Source organism: Myiozetetes cayanensis, unplaced genomic scaffold, assembly GCF_022539395.1.
Source record: "Myiozetetes cayanensis isolate MyiCay16 unplaced genomic scaffold, myiCay2020 scf16, whole genome shotgun sequence".
Lineage (NCBI taxonomy): Eukaryota > Metazoa > Chordata > Aves > Passeriformes > Tyrannidae > Myiozetetes > Myiozetetes cayanensis.
Window position 1 is genome coordinate 8274665 of NW_026087270.1, and position 18449 is coordinate 8293113.

The 18449-nt window shown below is 38.2% G+C and overlaps 1 protein-coding gene across 4 annotated transcripts in view; it reads right to left on the bottom strand.

Annotated features, from left to right (window-relative positions):
• The window catches only part of ADCY7 (adenylate cyclase 7), a 59275-nt gene that overhangs the window by 28895 nt on the left and 11931 nt on the right, over positions 1 to 18449 (bottom strand). For all 4 annotated transcript variants that reach the window (XM_050311224.1, XM_050311221.1, XM_050311222.1 and 1 more), the window contains exons 3-5: positions 10937 to 11089; positions 3424 to 3966; positions 2011 to 2208 (exon numbers count right to left, since the gene is read on the bottom strand). In XM_050311224.1, the coding sequence (XP_050167181.1) occupies positions 2011 to 2208; positions 3424 to 3594 (369 nt within the window). In that variant the 5' untranslated portion in view covers positions 3595 to 3966; positions 10937 to 11089. The remainder of the gene's footprint in view (positions 1 to 2010; positions 2209 to 3423; positions 3967 to 10936; positions 11090 to 18449) is intronic.

Consider the following 18449-nt stretch of genomic DNA (forward strand, 5'->3'; position numbering starts at 1 on the left):
CATTACACATACATATTATTAGGTGTCTCCCAAAAATCACTACAGAAAAAGGAGCAAAGTTGCAGGATTCTTGCTCACTTTCATTCTGAACAATTAAATATTCATGTTTCAAAAGTACAGTTAAAACCATAAGGACTGTGGTAGTTCTAAGAGTTCTGAGGGAATTAGCAGGTACAGATTCACAGACAAGATTGTTTAACATGACACATCACCAATAATTTTTTCAGCTGTCCTTGCCCTTTATCCTGAATTTATCCATTACAGCTGCAGATGCACTTTGGATGCACTTTGTACTCACACGTCAGGAACACTGTGTTGCAAGGGTAGCAATACTGAATGGAATCAGATTTCTCACCTTCTCCAAGTTATTATTCTAATTTTAACATCGCCCAATCACATGTGTGTGTTTACCCTGTGTTTGATAAAACCCAAAAGTCCAACCAATACTTCCTGGTGCTGACAAAAAAGAATAACCTTTATTGCCACTGACTACGTACTTAGCTGCACAGATTTTACAAAATGCACAACAGGCCACTAAGCCTCAAGGGGTCAGTAGCAGGGCCTATAATACTTAAATCCATGTTTATAGATTTGTTAAAATTGTTAGCTTTTATATATGCAAACTAACAACCCCAATCAGAGGGAAATACAGCAGCATTCCTGGCTCAGCTCCATCTCATCATGGCAACTCAGCTTGTGCCATTCCAGACAGGAGCTTCCTTCAAGGAAGTCTCAAGGCCCTGTCTGCACTTAAATGTTTTGCCAGAATAGATAGTTTGATTGGGACAACAATAAAGAAACAAACAAACAAACAAACAGGCAAATAAAACTTTTCATTCAGTAAAAGTAGTCTTCCCATGTTCGTCTTTATTATTTTAGTTGGATTAGAAACATTTTTTCTGTCATATTTATAACCCCATCACACAGTGTTCTGAATGCTGTGTTCTAGTTTTATAAGCATGGAGAAACAAAGGCCAAATCTGCATTTAAGCAGTAGCTTTAATTAGTGATAAATTCATAAGGAGGTGAAAGTCTGAAATGAGTCTATTCACTTCTACTTTCCTGACTAGAGCGTCTTTATATTTGAGACTTAAAATAAATATGAATGAATTATTACCACATGACAACACCACATTGACTTGCAGCACCAAAAGCAGCAAAACCAAATCTTGCTTCATTATATATTTGTATTTCTAGTTAAGAACAATAAATTTGGGTTTTTTTTCCCTAAGGTAATAGCTACTTCCTCAAGTTAAAAAATACTGAACAGCAACTCTAAATGAACAGTGCTGGATCCAGGCCACAATGCAAATCAGATTTTGGTTGTTTAACTGATAATTTATATCTTTCTTTATTGAAATAAAGAGGGGAAGGGGAAGAGTCAGTAAAACAAGATAAAAAGTCATTTTTATTTAATTAAAAACTCTTCTGCTTGCATTATGAGAGCTTAGGAGGAGTTTCCTACAGATTATGATATTTTTGGCATCATGAAATTGCCCGTCTTCTGATCAGAGATAGCAAGCAATGAACTTTAGCCACACCCAGCTATGCCAGGATGTGTCATTAATTCTTATTGTTCACTTCACCTCTCCCACTGACTTAAAAACGTGCTCCCTAGGGCACACCCAGCTCTGGAGTCCTTTATACATTTCTTGAACACCTCTTTGACCCATATACATTAACAAAGCAAGTATTATTATGAAAAATTCTCTTGGAGATAAATTGATAGTAATTCAGATTTCGTAAAAATCCTAAATAAAAATACAATTCATTTACAACTTAAAGATGTAATTCCCACATAGATTTAAGCAGTTATCTACTTTTCTCAGCTGAACTATATTTCACTATAACAAAGAACACAAACTAAGACTTACTGTGATAAATCAGTGAAACCAATTTAGAAAAGTGAACCCAAATCTCACCCCAAAAAATTGGTATGGTGTTATAACAAACACATTCCTGTATACCATCAGTTCTGTGTAAGTACCTGAAAGAACAAGACATCCATACCTGTTCCCACAGCTGATAATGATTTTCTTCAAAAAGAGATACATATCCCACAGTTAGGAAGCACATCCAAATCATCACTCCAAAGAACGTCAGCCACCTTCGGAACAGGGATTCAATGCACAGCAGCAAGTACATGACTGCAAATATGACCAGGGCAGCACACACTGCGATAATGAAGGCAGGATGAGAACGTGCTACCTGCAAAAGCAAAACAAATGTCCCCTCTAGAAAAGTGAAAAATGCATCTATACCATCCTGGAAACAGCTTGGATACCTTTAAAACATTCCAAATTGAGTTCCTAAGCAGACTAGCTGTGGCAGTATTGACACTTTCTCATATTCACCCATATAGAGATGATATAATAAATACTATTCTAGATACTCATTCCACTTAAGTTCCACCATTATTATTTTTCAAAGTAGTGGTTTGGGGTTTGTCTTTTAAGCTAAGTTATAACTACACTATGTCTATAATGCAGATGCACACAAAAAGAAATGTATTTAAGCAGTTCAAGCTTTGCTGAAAAGCTTGCTAAAAAAAAAGCTTTAGCTAAAAAAATTTTCCAAGATTTACAGGAGATGACTTGTTACAAATAGTGTTGCTACTTCTTTCCTTTCCTAAGAAATAAAAGCTAAAAGGGTTACAAGTGCAAATGGCAAGATTAGATTTGTTGCTAAAGAGAGACTTAAAGACACTATCATGAAGCACAGTGTTTGGAAAGCAGTGTTACAAGGCAATGAAAGATTATAAAAGCTAGCTTATTACCTCTTTGCAACATTATCTTTATTTAAACTCCCCTTTTTACCAACTGTCAACTGGGCTGGCTTGAAGAACACTGAATTTCTTTTCAGAAAATTGTATTACACTACATAACAAAAAAATTCTTTAAGCCTCTTCTCTCTTATGCCTATAGGAAACCTGCTCTTTGCTAACTGCCTGTTGATTCAACAGAACACTGTATTGGGAGATTCCTATTGTGGATCTACAAATCTTTAAAAAACCACATCACCTCAGGAATTCATAACAACAAATCACTATAATATTTTACATTCCTTATATGACTCTAAAAAACATACAAGAAATGCAGGACATTTTAACTTATGCTCTTGTTCCTTCCTTGGCTCTTTTATTACTCACTTATTATCATAACTAGCATTTAAAATAGTTTATCGTTTTCTCAAAACATATAGAAAGAAAAAAAAATCCTTTTAGTAACTGTGCATGTGCCTGACAGCATTGTCTCCTTTCTTCCCATCCCTTCAAAAACATACAGAGTATTGCATTCACAATTACTTGATTTCTTTCAGCTGTGATACCATGGGGCTATGAAAGTTATTTAGCCAAAAATGTCTCATCGTGACTCTTCATCATCTTTGAAAACACTGAACAGAGGAAAAAAAAAATATACTCACATCAGTAACAAAGAAGATGATAATTAGAGTAGCCCAGAAGATGATTGCAATGAAGAGCAGCAGTAGCAGGAGGGGATGCTGCTGGCTTGTGTAGCGGTACTTCTCATAGAGTGGGTCTGATATCCTGCAGTCATCATTTTCATTGAAGAAGTATTTACCTTTAGCTGGCATTTTCTCCCAGGTTGGTTGCTATTTCTCTCAGCTCCCAGAGCACACAATAAAACACAGCTGAAGCTACAGCTTCAAACAGAAGTTTTGTCTTCTCGCTGCTGTCTCTGTGATCTTCAGGCACACAGAGCAACCCACGTTCTCTGGTTTTGCTTCTCATGAGCATCAAGTTCAGATTTCCAATGCAATCAAAAGCAAGAATTAGCCTCCCCAAAACCACAGGCAACTCATCATCAGCTCTACGCATCAATCTCCAGATCAACTCGTATTTGTGCAGATAGGAATTTTTGGCAGAAGTTTTTGTTTTTAATTACTATTTTGCAAGTCTCCAACTCCTTTCTCAAGAAGGTTGAATCTCACTTACTGGGATGAACACTGCAGAGAGACAGTACATTAACGTGTTCAGTTAAGCGTATACAATGTTCCCCAAGGCAGGGGGGAGAGAAATAAAAATAGATCATGCCTTACACTTTCTACCTGCCTGCTCTAACCAGCGAATAAAAGCTGTTTGCCCGGTGTGGGGGCAGCCCAAGAGCCCCGTGCGTGGGCAGTGGTGCCCAGCAGGCACAGAGCTCACCCACAGCTGCTCTGCCCACCCCAACTGCTCCTTTCTCCGGCAACTCAAACATTTTCATATGTACATTTTCATAAAACATGGGTTTGGGTTTTTTTCTTTGAGCAAACAGCAGTTTCCATGAGCATGTTGTGTGACTGAATGTTCACTCCTCTTTTGAAGTTGTGTGCTCCTGTATATATATATATATAATAAATACATAAAATCTTTGATCAGGATATACTTTGAATTCTTTTCCAAAACATGCATCTTAAAAATTATGAAATCCTTTTTTCTTATTCCTTTCACACTTCAATTAAGGCATAGAAAAGCTGTCCAAGCCAAAATTCAATAAACTTTTTTTTAAAAGATACTTAACGTCTAGTTCCATATATTTCATTCCACTAAAAGTGATCATGTTTCCAAGGCAACACATGTGTTCTGTTAACAATGAACATTAAGGAGTGAACTGTATTGTTAATTAGTAATGACCAGTATTCTTCAAATAGATTCATGAATATAGTTCACTCAGTGCCAAGAGCCAAAAAAAAAAAAAAAAAAAAAATAGACGGGGGTAAGATGGAGGGAAGCATGAAAAACAGGATTTCAGAAGTCTTATTAAAACTTGATAGCTGGACCATAGCTTCTTTGCCACTTGACTGCCATCACCATGGTGCCTAAGGCCAGTGCTCTGGGAAGAAAGAACCCAATAAACTCACTTTTTTTTTCTTTTAGAAAAGTCTATCTTAGCCAGCTACTTTCAAAAGGCAAAATGCTTAACTGCACATGCACGTTTCTACTGCATTCCCACTACAAACAGAAGAACATTTCAGAAACCATAGTGAGTGATTTCACCTCTAAATAGGATCAAACACTACCCAATTATTAATGACCAAGCTGGCAAAACTAGGTATGTCAGTAGTGAGACTGGGTAAAAAAAGTGAACTTTTGCAAAATGAGTAACTATAACTGCTTGCCCAGACTATATCACAGACTTTGATTAATCACAAAAAGAGAGAAGACTGTATTGCATCACTTTTACCGAATAAACTGACATAGGTATTAAAAACAGAAATAAAATTGAAGACACCTTTTAATACATCTGTCCCATGTGTAGTTAATGACACACCTAATATCTCACCTGTACTGGTTATTACTGAGCTTTTCCTCATAATTAAGGGCCTCCCATTTCTCACTTGAAAAAATCATTCTGGTGCTCATACCATCTGCATGTGAATAATAATCTTCTTGCAAAGAAGTGTAAATCTTAGAAATCACTGCCACTTAAAGGAGATATTAAGAAGAAATGGAAACATTTGCATAATTTTTTAATGCCTTTTCCAAGTCCAAGTTAATTGCAGAACTACTTCGATTGAGTACAATCCAGTTTTTTTCCCTGAAGATAGAACTAGCAGAAGCTGTGTACAGGGGCAAGCAACATTTGTCTGAATTTGTCTTTCAATAACAAAGAAAACACACTACAAACAGTAGAAAGGTTTGGACTGTGATGCACCAGAGAGACAGACAGCTCACTGAACAGCCTGAAGAATGCCTTTACCATGGGAGTGGGGTTGCAGGAACACACTGCCTGATGTGAACCACTGTGTAAAAGAGATGACAGGCTTGCTGTCCCAGTTCCCTCCAAAAGTGTATTTCAGAATAAAAAACAATGAAAAAGTTCTTGCAAGTGTCTGCATGAAGCAATGCAAGGGCAGATGGAGGAGAGAGAAAGGGGAGAACACTGAAGGCACCGAGGGAGAGGAGCAGAGAGAGCTGCTCATCCCAGGCACAATGCAAGGCGGAGCAACAGAAAGCCCGGTGTGACACCTGATCCAAAAGTCAGACTGATAACGATGAAACAGGTCTTGGGATGGCCCTCCTTTATTCTCTGTATTTGTAGAGTAGGAACAGTTTTCAGGTGCTGGCTCGGTCACAGGCTGAGTGGATCTGGCAAACCTTCACCCTTCTGTGCAGACAGCCAGGGATCCCGTCCTTTCCCCCGCCTCAGGAGAATTATTCAAAGCAGCTCCTGACCAAGTTATTGCCTTTCCAAAGAGAATCCAAGAATACTGCAGATCTGTTTTTAATTTCAAAGCTACTGATGTATTCAAAAAATGAACACATCCACAGTAAACACCTGGATAATTTTTAAAGCATTTTTTCACTTAATTGTTCATTTGACAAGAACTCAAGCCTTGATCACCCGGAGCTGTCTGGTTACCAAAGAGCAGTCTCACTCCAAAATATTAAAACAAACCCCAACAGCAAGAACCAAATGAATTGATATAAATTGCCTTATTCCTCTCAATAACTGCTCACAAAAGCAAGCAGAGACAGTTTTTCCATCTTCAACTACTACAGGACCAGACAGAAGGTACAGTTTTGATTTTCATTCTATCTTTTGTTTCACACAAATAACAACAGTGTTTCTGAAATTACTTTAGCAATTTCCCTGACAAGAATGATTGCTGACTGTAATTATCCATTAGCAGATATTTAAAGAGAATCAGGAATCTATAAACATCCAGTAGAGTAATTGAAGGAGATTAGTAGATTAATTATGGATCTCAGGCAAAAATAATCTCCAGTCTAGTGGACTCCACAACTAATTCAGTCTAGGAAATGAACTTTAGCAATCCCAATGTACACCACAGGAAATACCATTCATGTTAAAGACAACACTTCTTCCTTTTAGACTTTGCTTTCAAATGTTAGTCTGCAGTCACCTTGGCTTTTTCTACTCATACAAAAATATTAAATGGAGAACAGGTGTGTTTTTAGTGATCTATGCTAGCAGTGGCAAGTTTCTTTACAAAGGTGCTTATATTTTGAAGGCTTTCACGCAAAATTTAATTTTCCTTAATTGCATTTAATTTCTGAAGAGCTCCTTCTGCAACACAAAAAAATCTTCGTTACATTTACCTTCTATTTTCTTACAAAAAGTGAGGATGCACACAACACATCATCACTTAGAAATATATTTACACAAAGGAGCCAAATCAATACAAAAAGTAATCTGTCATTTGAAAAAACAAACAAAACCAAAACAAACAAAAACTACAACAAAACCAAAAGTGGGAGAAATCCCACCATGCGTCTGAGCAATCAGCAACACTACATCACCTCAGCTTTGCCCTTGAACATTAAGAGCCATGGCAATGACAATGCTAAATATAGTGCAAAGAATACATTGGAACTGAACTTTCTCTTATATCAGTAGATTGCTTCTTCTCTAATTGTCTGTTCTACAATACACCTCTGTCAGGGTGGGGCAGTGCAACAGCAGAGGTACCGATGAGCTCTGGAGATGGCCCAGGGTTTGAAAGGAAAAGCAAACCACAAGCAGGAAAGCAAGGGCAGCAATGAGCTGTTAAACTGACTCATCACCTCTCCCAGGTCCACAGCCTCCGAAAAAGAAGATGAAGAACACCACTTCTAAAGCTGGGGGCGGGAAGGGGGAGTGTTTGTTGCTCAATTTTAAGTAGCACTATTATTACAGGATGTGCTTTGAGGAAAGAGATTACAGTCACATAAAAGAAATCTCTGTGCTACTGATCCAGGTAGGGCAGAGAGATGGTGACAGAAGATGGCTCAGAAAACTGATTGGTAATTTAAGACCAGCTCACAAACTCAGTAAAAAAAGGAAGAAGAATCCATATAATGAGCCTGATGCAACTGAATTACGTGGGAGGGTTTACTGCTTCTCTAAGGTAGTTTTTATTGTTAAAACACACGATGGTTTAACCAACTAATCTATTGAGGCTTGTAATTAACTGCTGGGTCCGGCTCAGTGGGGCAGGGGGGAAGCAGTCCTTTCATAAGCCTGGTTTTCATAAGCAGCAAACTCCAGGGAGTAAAGAGATACATCACACCTGAAGGGAACTGAGCTGTGCTTTGCATCTTTCAAAACCCAAGGTGTGTGATTATTTCTTGACTCCCTGACTCCCCCTCACATCTTACAGATAGATTTCCTGACTTTAGCTGGTTTAAAATTGAACTTACCACTCAAAAGTCAATATTCCACTTACACTTTCAGTTTTCAGTGACCTATTTAAAATTCATGTCTTCGAGCACAGTGTCCTCAGAAGCCAGGATAGCTTTTCATTGTGTAATTTCAGTTTAATTATACCAAAAGCCGAGTGCTTGTGCAGTTATTTAAAGCAATAAAACCCACAATATCAAGCTATATAAACTGCAGAAAAAAACCAACTTGAAACACAGAATATTAAATTTGAGCACTATGGGGAAAAATAGAGTTTTCAGCTAAGGCAGGAATAGGACAGAGTCTCTGTGTGTATAAACCTCAATAACTTCTACTAGAATATCCCTGATTTTCACAAAAATTAAAATTCCTGATATTTTCAGAAGATGTATTTTTTAAGGAAAAAAATGTATTGCAGTAGGTAATACTCAGCCTTTATTGAAATAAGCAATAAGAAAAAAAAAATCAAGAAAGATATGTTTGAACTGTCAAGTTGTTTCTTTTCAGGCATTATCTCATTTAGGTTACAGAACTACAGCATATAGCAAACAAAAGTGCTTAGGATGTTACATTTTCTAATCTCAATATCATTAATTACATCTACAATGAAACCTCTCTCATTTGTACTGCAATATTTTGAATATGCTCCAGATATTTTATTTTAGTAAAGCAGTCAAGCAGTACAGACTGCCCATGTGACAGAGACAGTACTGGGATGTAAGTGGACTCTTCTAACTATAACTAAAAACACCAATAAATGTGCAATAAAAAATAAAAATTAAAATAAATCACAGTGAACACTTACACAGGAGTGTAAGGGGCATGACCCATTACTCTCATTTTTTGCTGTCTCACATAGTTATTTAAGGGGGTTGTTACAGTTCAACACAGAAATGAGTCTTTCCCACCTCTAGGGTAAATAGTGTATTTGCACAGAACAGGTGCAGGGACAAGGGCCACGCCATGGGAGGGAAGAAGATAAAACCAGTAGGATAAGAAATCATTTGATGTTTTGGTTGGGTCCAGCTAAAACCAGTACAACAGAGAAAGGGGCTCCTCTCTTCTACCTACAATACTTCCATGCTACTGAAGTGAATAGAAATGCACATGGCATCTAAAATTCAACCAATGCATTGACATCAACAACAACTTCGGTTTCTTTGACTGTTTTTTGCTCCAGTCTCTAATTTTTACAGAACCAAATATTTTTTTAAAAACAATTTTGCCAAACATGATAACCAAAATGCAAGAGTAAACCATAATGTAAGAACATCCCTTATGTCTATTGCCAAAGGCCAAAGCCACTGCTTCTATCTGAATTTCTGTTTACTCAGCTCTTCCCAAAGCAATCAGACTCACCGGCAATCTCACTTGGGAAATAAATCTCAGCACATGGCCAAGAGATGGACATCAGTACCTGGAGCAGTGCACTGCAGGGTGATATTACAGTACGAATGTGAATGTATAAAATGCCCTTTGTGAAAGCAAAGCCTTCATGCTATTTATGAAACAAGGGGGAAGGTAAGAAGACATTAAATCCAATCCCCCCCTTTACTTAATGACTGGTACTTCAAGAATAAGTCCTATCAAGTACATGTTTTGGAAATCTTACTTCTATATTCTACTTATTACAGGGAAATTTTAATGTTCCCCAAACTTAACTGTACAACATTTGATACAAAACCACATCCGTACTTCACAGCCAAAAACACTAAAACTAACACTTGCAATGAGGAAGTTCCCTCCCTTGGAGGTTAAATATTAAAAACACCACCAAGGAGACAGACATTTCTAATGGAAGCATTGTTTCTACATTCATACCCTACCTCAGGACGCAGCAGCAGTCAAACACACACAATTATTTTACAGTTTTCCAAATCATAATACCTGGTTTAGGAAAGGTCCTTTGTGGACTCATTCTGACATAAAAGGATGATAATGCACTGCAAACCTCTGAAATCTTCTATTTTCAGGCTCACTTGAAAGCAACACACACTAGAAAATTTTTAGGAGTTGTATACGTATTTTTCTCTGATCAAGACAACATAAGCCAAGCATTCATGAGTGGCTGAGTAAGCTCTCTTGGATCACAAAGAGGGAACCATGAAGAAGCAGTGAGAGCTTTCCAGTGACAACCAACATGCCTCATGGGACATTTTCTTCCATGCTAAGTTTTGATTGTCTAAACACAGACCTAATCAACTGTCTTCTTCTTTCATCTTATCTTTCATCTTACCATTTTCAAAGCTTAGTCCGACAGCCAGCCCTGTCAAACTGTTCCTAGCTCCAACAGACTATGGAAACCTGCACCACATAAAGCACTGACTCACCAGGGAAAACTTGGCTATCTCACCTGGCACAGCCAAAATGAAGCAGACACCTTTAATATAAATTCTCCTTAAGCAGTTTTGTCTTCTGGATTTGCTGATACTAAGTCCAGTTGACTAGCATTAAAGCAAAACTTGTTAATTCCAAAACTGAAATAACACAATAGGCATAGCAAATCTTCAGGATGTGGCAAAAAAAAAGTCACTTTCCTAAAAAGCTATGCAGTTACTGCCTCAGAGAAACATGAAGTTCACAGAAGAACCTTCCAGAATAGTGACATATGCACCAAACCCCTGGTGCAGGTTACCACTGGTCAGCACCCACCCAACCAGTGCCCAGGGCAGGGTGTTAAACCTCAGCAACAGCCATTGAAAAAACACTTTTTACCTGGACTGTAATGCTGAGCTGTCCTAGCACATTGCTCCAGGTTTTTGGGGACCTAAATCTTCCTGAGACTACTGATAAGAAACACGTTTGCTTACCATTACAGGCCACAGGATTTATTGGCAAAAGTTGTATTTCCCCACTCCTCAATGGTCTGCCCAGTCATTCTGAAATTCCTGCAGCAGAGGGAGTGCCGCCCGCTCAGGTATAGTCCTTGACACTAAATCTTTTGATGTATCACACACAGGAACCTGCAACAAGACAAGGAATCTTTACTCCAAGGACCACTGTAGGCATTAACAAAGCTTCTATTTCTTCCCCTCATAGTTCACAGAAGAAAAATCTACTCAATCTCTGTCTCTACATACTATGAACCTTTACCCAAACAATCCATAGAAGAAAAAGTACTTGATTATACTGTGGCACACTGCAGCATGAATGTAACTTGACTGAAACACTTAATGATAGATGGAAATGTCTGAGAAGAAGGTTGAAGACTTATGAGAGGCATCATCTTTATGCTAACTGATCCCAGTGCTTTTCAAGCAAAGTTTCTGTGAAAGCAAAGGACATTCTGCTAGAAATAGGATAAAAATATTTTACTAAATTTCACAGCATTATAGATAATGAAACCTTTAAGTACTTCAGTAAATTTTATTACATACAGCATCAAATATCAGTAATTTTAAAAACACCCCAAGAAGAGAATCTGAAGTAAAGTAGTGCATAATTCAAAACAGCATAAGATATCACAGATCTGCAAATATGACAACATGGTAGGAAAACCACCTAAAAAAACCCAAACCAAAACAAAAAAAGAACAAAAACAAAAACCAAACAAAACCCCAAAAACAAACAAACAAACAAAAACAAACAAACAAAAACAGCAAAACATTCCCTCCCTGCACCTTGCAAGTCTGGATAAAGACTTCTCTATTGTTAGTATGGAAATTAAGATATTCTGCTACTACATTTGCTTGTCTTGGAGCACAAGAAGAGCAGAAATGAATATTTCTGGGATGTCATGAACAGGACATTGCATCTCCACATAGGCAGATGATCAGAAGACATGGTCAGGTATCATCCCTGAACTCAGAGCACCAGCTGTCTAGTAGGGGAATTCATATTATATGTAACAGTCCTTTGTCTTCCTCCTTTCCTACTTTATCATCTTCACATGCACTCTGGGAACAACTGGTTAGATGTGACAAGATGCCAGAGGAGTTCAATACCTCAGCACAGTATCAGGTACCAGCAGGAGCCCTAAGTGCTCACTATTCATTGCTGGAATCCAGTACGTGCTCACCAGGGGCAGGAACCAAGAAGAGTAAATGGTTATACAGCTGTGCTGAAAGAATGACCCAAAAAGAAGCCCAGATCAGGAAATCCAAATTAAGATGTCAGTGGGAAACCTGATACAAGTTAAACAGATGTGCTGGGAAGGGACAATTCAACATCTACCTCATTGTTCACCCCAAAGCTCTGTCACTAGAAACCCACTTTGGAAATCAGAAGGCATGGGAAACTGCCAAATAATCTGGCACAAAATCAGAGTGGATGCAAAGTATTTTATCACAACAAGAATTAAAACAAATCTACACTAATTTTCAGTTAAATTTTTGCAAGAATACCCAAACTACTTGAGTCATCACTCCAAATAGACACTCCATTCTCTCCCCCTGGGCTAAATGTCCTGTTCATACCTAAGCTCTGGGACAGAAGTTCCATGAGGTTTTGGCCAGCAGTCAGCTGTACCTAGCCAAGCCCAACATGCATCCATATTCATGAAAGTGAGGTGGTACTGGAAAAGATTCTTACGAGAAAGGTCAAAATCCTGATGAAGCATTTTGGCAGCCTTGGAGGCAGATGAGAGGGAAAAAACTATGATATCTCATGGAGTTCATCTGAAAAGGCAGATACAAATCTGCTGTCTCTGTGCATGCTTAAAGGCAGATAAAAATAAGACTTTGTTCAACCTGTTACATGTTCAATCTGGAATGCCCAAATAAGCTGCTGTTTTACTTTCATTGTAATATGTATCCAGCATTAAGGATGAGTTCCTGGTAATCATGAGATGCCTCATGTGCCTTTTAAATGGACCAGTGTCATATGGACAGCAACACTGGGCAGTGGTTTACTGGTGTTCAACTGGGAAAATGAGGAGGATGCCCAAATAGAGCATCCAAGAAATTTCATGATTTTAGAAAAATAAACTATGATAGTTTTCAAAAATCATCTCATTTTAATGAAGTTGCTTAACTGTAGTAATTCATACTTACAACACACCTAGTTGGTCCTCAGAGAATTAATGTAAGGACTATATTAAACTGACAAAATTGCACTGATTTTAATGTTTTTTTTTTTTTATTTTTAAAAGATGTGCCTAAAAATACACATTTTGCCAGAGCCCTGGATAAAGAGTGGCATGCGAGATTCCCTTCAGATACAGAGGGACTTTGCTGCTGCTCCCCTAGACGTGTTCTCGGGACCAGGCCCCAGGGACAGTATCCTTCCTATACCATACACAGACACTGCAAACAAGGGGAGCACCTGGCAGAAATATTTCACATCACAATCTAAAGGGAAGGGAGCTAAAAAAGAAAGACATTTATAACCGAAGCTCCTCAGAGGCACAAAGACCCATCTGCTGATAAGCTGCAAGTTTCCGGCAGTAAAGTGATACACAGAGTACTTTGAGCCATTTTTTGATCTGCAAGACAGACAAGCCTCCCTGCATTCAGCACTAACCACAGGTGCCTATTTCCCTAGCAACAGCTTGTGGGGCACTTTCATTTTGACTGAAGAACATTTAACCAGTTGCATTATGAGCCCTGCCCCTCGCTGCTACCGCAGCAGTTGCTTTTCACACCTACCAAATTGTTATTTGTGTTGAATTGAGCTGGTGGATCAATGCTGCACCTGCAGCACAGATTTGCTGCATTGGGGTTGGTGTTTTGTTGGTTTTTTTAAACTATCTGAACTTTATCAACTAAAACTTGTCAGAAGTTGGGGGGGGAAAACCCTACACTATTAACAGAAGGTCTTCCTTCTTAGTAACCCTCTGCCTATTACTGTTTTCCAGATGTTTCCTTTGAGTTTGGAGTATTACAGCACACAGGAGAGAAGAACATCACAACAGTTTTTGATTAATTTTAGGGAGACTTAATTAGCTTCAAGAAACACAAATTTCACATAACAAACTCAATAAGAGAGGGATAGATTCTTTCTGTATTATAAAAATCCCAGACTTACCATCTTTCACCAAACTTAACACTTGCTTAGAGTAAAGACTTGCAAATTTGGTTGATTCTTTACAGTTTTATTTAAGACAGTCAGCAGCAAACTAAATAAACTGAAAACCCAGAATTTGCTGTGGCTACAGAAATTGTACAGAACCTAAAAAACCACTGATTTTGTTTGACTTCTTTTTCAAAAAAGCCCTCTTCACTTTTTCTTTTGGTGCAGTTATGATATATGCTTTTTATTGCCACAAGTAACTTAATTTTTTCAACATAAATAGAAATCATTAATGATAACTATTTTCAGAAGTGTTCACACTATCCTTACTCAGACTTTCTGATTGGTTCAGTGGACACCATCACAAAACTCAGTAAAGATGCACTGCAATGCACCAAGAGTTTCTGGTTATCTACACAGTTTATTTATTAACTTCAAACTATAAAGTTGCCATGAGACTCAAGGTTTATCCTGCTAGGAGATACAGCAGCAATACCAGTTCTGCTGGAGCTCTGATTTGAATGCTCACCCTGAATATCCACAATTATAAAAATATCTTCATTTATTTCAAATAATCACATTTATACTGAGAAGTGAAATATTTTACAGCAAATCTCTTTTACCATCTCTTTTTAACAACTTCACTAATAATCATTTTGCACTGAAATACTGACATTCATTTGAAGTATTGTTGGACAAGATACCGTGGCATAATGTGCATTGAGTACCAGTTTGAAACTATTTTATATCTAATCTGTAAAAAGCACATTCCATTACAGCAATTTTAACTGAAGTGAAAGTATTTTAAAACAAAAATGTGACGTGAATCATTAAAATCCTGTGCTATACTTAAAATCTACCTTAACCAGCAGATCCTTCAGATGTTGTTTTACAACACTGCTAAAGTTATTTCCCCTCAGCTACATACTGTTCTTATTTAAAAACTCTCAATATTTTTCAGAAATGTTTAAAATCTATTTCAAACTATTTTTTTAATGAACACTAATTTATAAATCAAACTAAAACTATTACAAATAATGGGATGTTTCTTTCTATTTTACTGCCTGGCTAACACACTTGCAGATCTTCTAAAGATCGCTTCCATGCTAGAAGACAGTATAAGGAAATATAAATTGAACTGATCACTAGTTTAAAGTTTATTTTTACTCAGAGGCATCCAAGACAGTCTATTGTAGAAATAATAGAAATGCTCAGAAACAAAAAAGAAAGAACAAAGCAAAAAATATTAGATAAAACTGGCACTACTTCTTCTCCCACACTACCACCAAAATTACATTGAAAACCACAAGAAGAGTCAAGAGTGTGTTGATTTCTCCTATAAAAGGGATTTTTAAATTCCTAAACTACAACGTGAAGGAGCATGCTGGTTGTACATGTTAGAACTCACTGAAGAGCCTTCAGTTCCCATCTTCATCTTACCTCTTGCTGCAGCTGAACTTGGCTACCCCTGTCTTACAAACTCACATGAAATGGCTGGGTTTTTGCCAAAAACCCAAGAATGTTATTTCAGTGACCACATCCTGTGGTTCAAGCATAATAAATTCCAGAATGATTTCTCTCATCTGTAATCCCATATTTCCATCCTGTCCACGTACAAAATTATCCAAACCTTCTGAAGGCCTCCATGCCAGTATGAGTGGGACAACTGCTGTGGTTAAAGCAAAGAACTCAAATCCATTTTTCAGCTTTTAGCCCTCCTATGGATTTTCTGTTGGCTGGCTCAAAGTGTGTGGTATCCCCTTTTTATTTCCCAGAGGAACTGATCTGATACCAACATCCACCCACAAAAGGTGCCAACAAAATAAAGGAATACTCACAAGACTTTTTAGGAATACAGCAGTCCCAAGCTTATAAGACACAAATAATTTTGGACTATAGCAATTCATTACAGTAAACATCTCTGTTGGCACTTAAATATTTTGCTGGACTTTAATCTCATACTTCCAGAAACTGATATAATTCCTGGAGGAGAATGTCTGTTCAGCTGTGGCAGGAAGCATAACGCTGGGTTTTAAACATCCCATAAAATAATAATTAAGTTATTGTGTAATTGTATTATATTTTTAAAAATAAATATATAATTGAATAAGAATGCATGATGTTAAGGACAGCAGAATGTCCACCCTTCAGCTCCCACTGACAGACACAGTGGTTACAAATACAACACAGTCAATCAGTGCTGTAAATTCAGTTACACAAACAGGGGCTGGGGGGAATCTTTCATATAACACCAGTTTTTTGGTAGCAAATGAAATCAGCATCTCTGAGCAATGGTATGACAGAGCAGTGGATGAAATCATGAAGTTCCTTTCATTTCTTTCAAGTGCTTGTAACACCACCACTACTTTTTCAGGCCTGGTTCAAGCTGACACATGCACAATTACCATCGCTTCCTCATTGCTCACACACAACTCACTGCCCGAGCAGCAAACCCTCGTATAACAGGGGAAGGGCCCACGTGGGAAGTGAGAGATGTGAGGAGTGTGTTCAAGTACAACTACCTACTACAGCAAGTGCATGTTTATTCATAAATCACCATCCTCCCTACACACGGAGTTTAAATCAGTTTAACGAACAGAAATTTAGAGAGGAAAGGTTTGCTGCTCATTTTAAAGAACTAAACCCAGAGGTCTTGGTTGTGGCTCTGCAATAGGAGCGTCTGCTGTAATATACGCTCAACAAGTTTCTCTTTCTTTTCCCTCTTTCTCCCCACCACTTGCTCCTATCTTGTCACCACACCATTCTTTTGGTACATGCCTGTCACTTTTCTAGGTCTACATGCAGTCAGATCAGCTCAAAAGTAACCATTTGTCTCTCCTAGGTTTTGTTTCTTTTGCCCAAGAGGCAGACGGGTCACTGACTGTGCAGCAGCTTTGTGGGCAGCGCAGCCGACACAGCTGAGAGCATTTGGCTGCTGAGCAGAGGTTGGACAAGGAGGTGACAGCAGGAACGTGCTCCTCAACCTGAAAATGTTTCTGCAGCTGCCATGGGAAGAACTGTGCTCCCACGTGTGGCCCAAGATGAGGGACAGCCCAGAGAGGTGCCAGGCAAGGGCCAGCAAGAGAAGAGATCAGCTTCTCAGGGAAGATAGACCTCTATGCCTTTCCTAAGCAAGTAGTCAGGGGGGGTCTGTGTTTCTCTATTTTAACTTCCAACAAAAGCCATTAACAGTTTAGTTATACACACTCCACAACCTGCAGGAAATAATCAAGACTGTAAAGAATGAGGAATAATAAATATAGGCAAGCAGGGAAAACTCACCCCGGTCAGACTGGCTCAGCCCATCTCTGAAAACTGAAGCTGTGAATGAGGAGATCCAAGATGCTTTCCCAGACTAGGGAGGAGAGCGGTAATTGCATCATTTTTCTAGATGAGCAGTGTCAACGATTTAGGCTGTGAGTCAGTACTGAGCCAGTCAATGCCCTGTGGTGGTCCCTGGGGCCCTGTGCTATTAGAAGTGATGACTTTCACAACCGGCTGCTGAGCAGGATCCAAGCAGGCTCGCACTTATTAAAGAAAGGAGAACTGCTACTTTATTTTTCAGTAAGAGCAAGAACATACTGCCAGTACTTTGGGCAACTTCCAGCAGCCAAATTACTGTCAATGTCCAGAATGCTTTCCACTTTTGTCTGGGAGTCTGCAAGATGAGTAAATAAAACCTCATGTACTCTTATTTCTATCAACATTTCACAGGAAAAAAAAAGCCAGAAATAAATCAGACTTGCTAGAATCACCCTGTGAGCACTACTCACATCTTTTGACTGCCAGGTTTATGCTTCCACCATGAAATCACACTTCAAGTTTGCTGCCTAAAAATCCAGTAATTTCATGTGGAGAAAAAAAAAGTGCTCTTTCCTTCCAACTTACGAGTGTTATGTGGCAAGATGTACACTCAAAGGGCCTGTATTCAAGGGCAGGAATAGGGGAGGAATAATTAAGGGAATTTGCAGATAAAAAGAACTATTTGAAGAGCTTAGTTCACACTTTTAAGCAAAAGGGAGCTAAGCACACAAACTGAAAAAACATCAATCATTTCATGACCATTTTGCAGATTATATGTTTTCCATCTTACACACCTTAGTTTCAAAACCAGAATATTTTTGCATTTCATTACCAGCCTCCAAAGACATATGAGTTCCCAGTGAGAAAGAAAAGAAAAAGCCAAACATTTATGTTGTGTAGTGTTTCTGAAGTAACATAATCCCCAAATATTTACAAATCCAAACCCCACACACTTTCACTCATTTTTGTTGGCTTTAAATTGAATTTAACTGACTTTCACAAACTTTCAGTATGAAATACCATGATGCTTGAAAATGGAAGTCTGTCAAAAGCCAAATTTTAACAAATGAA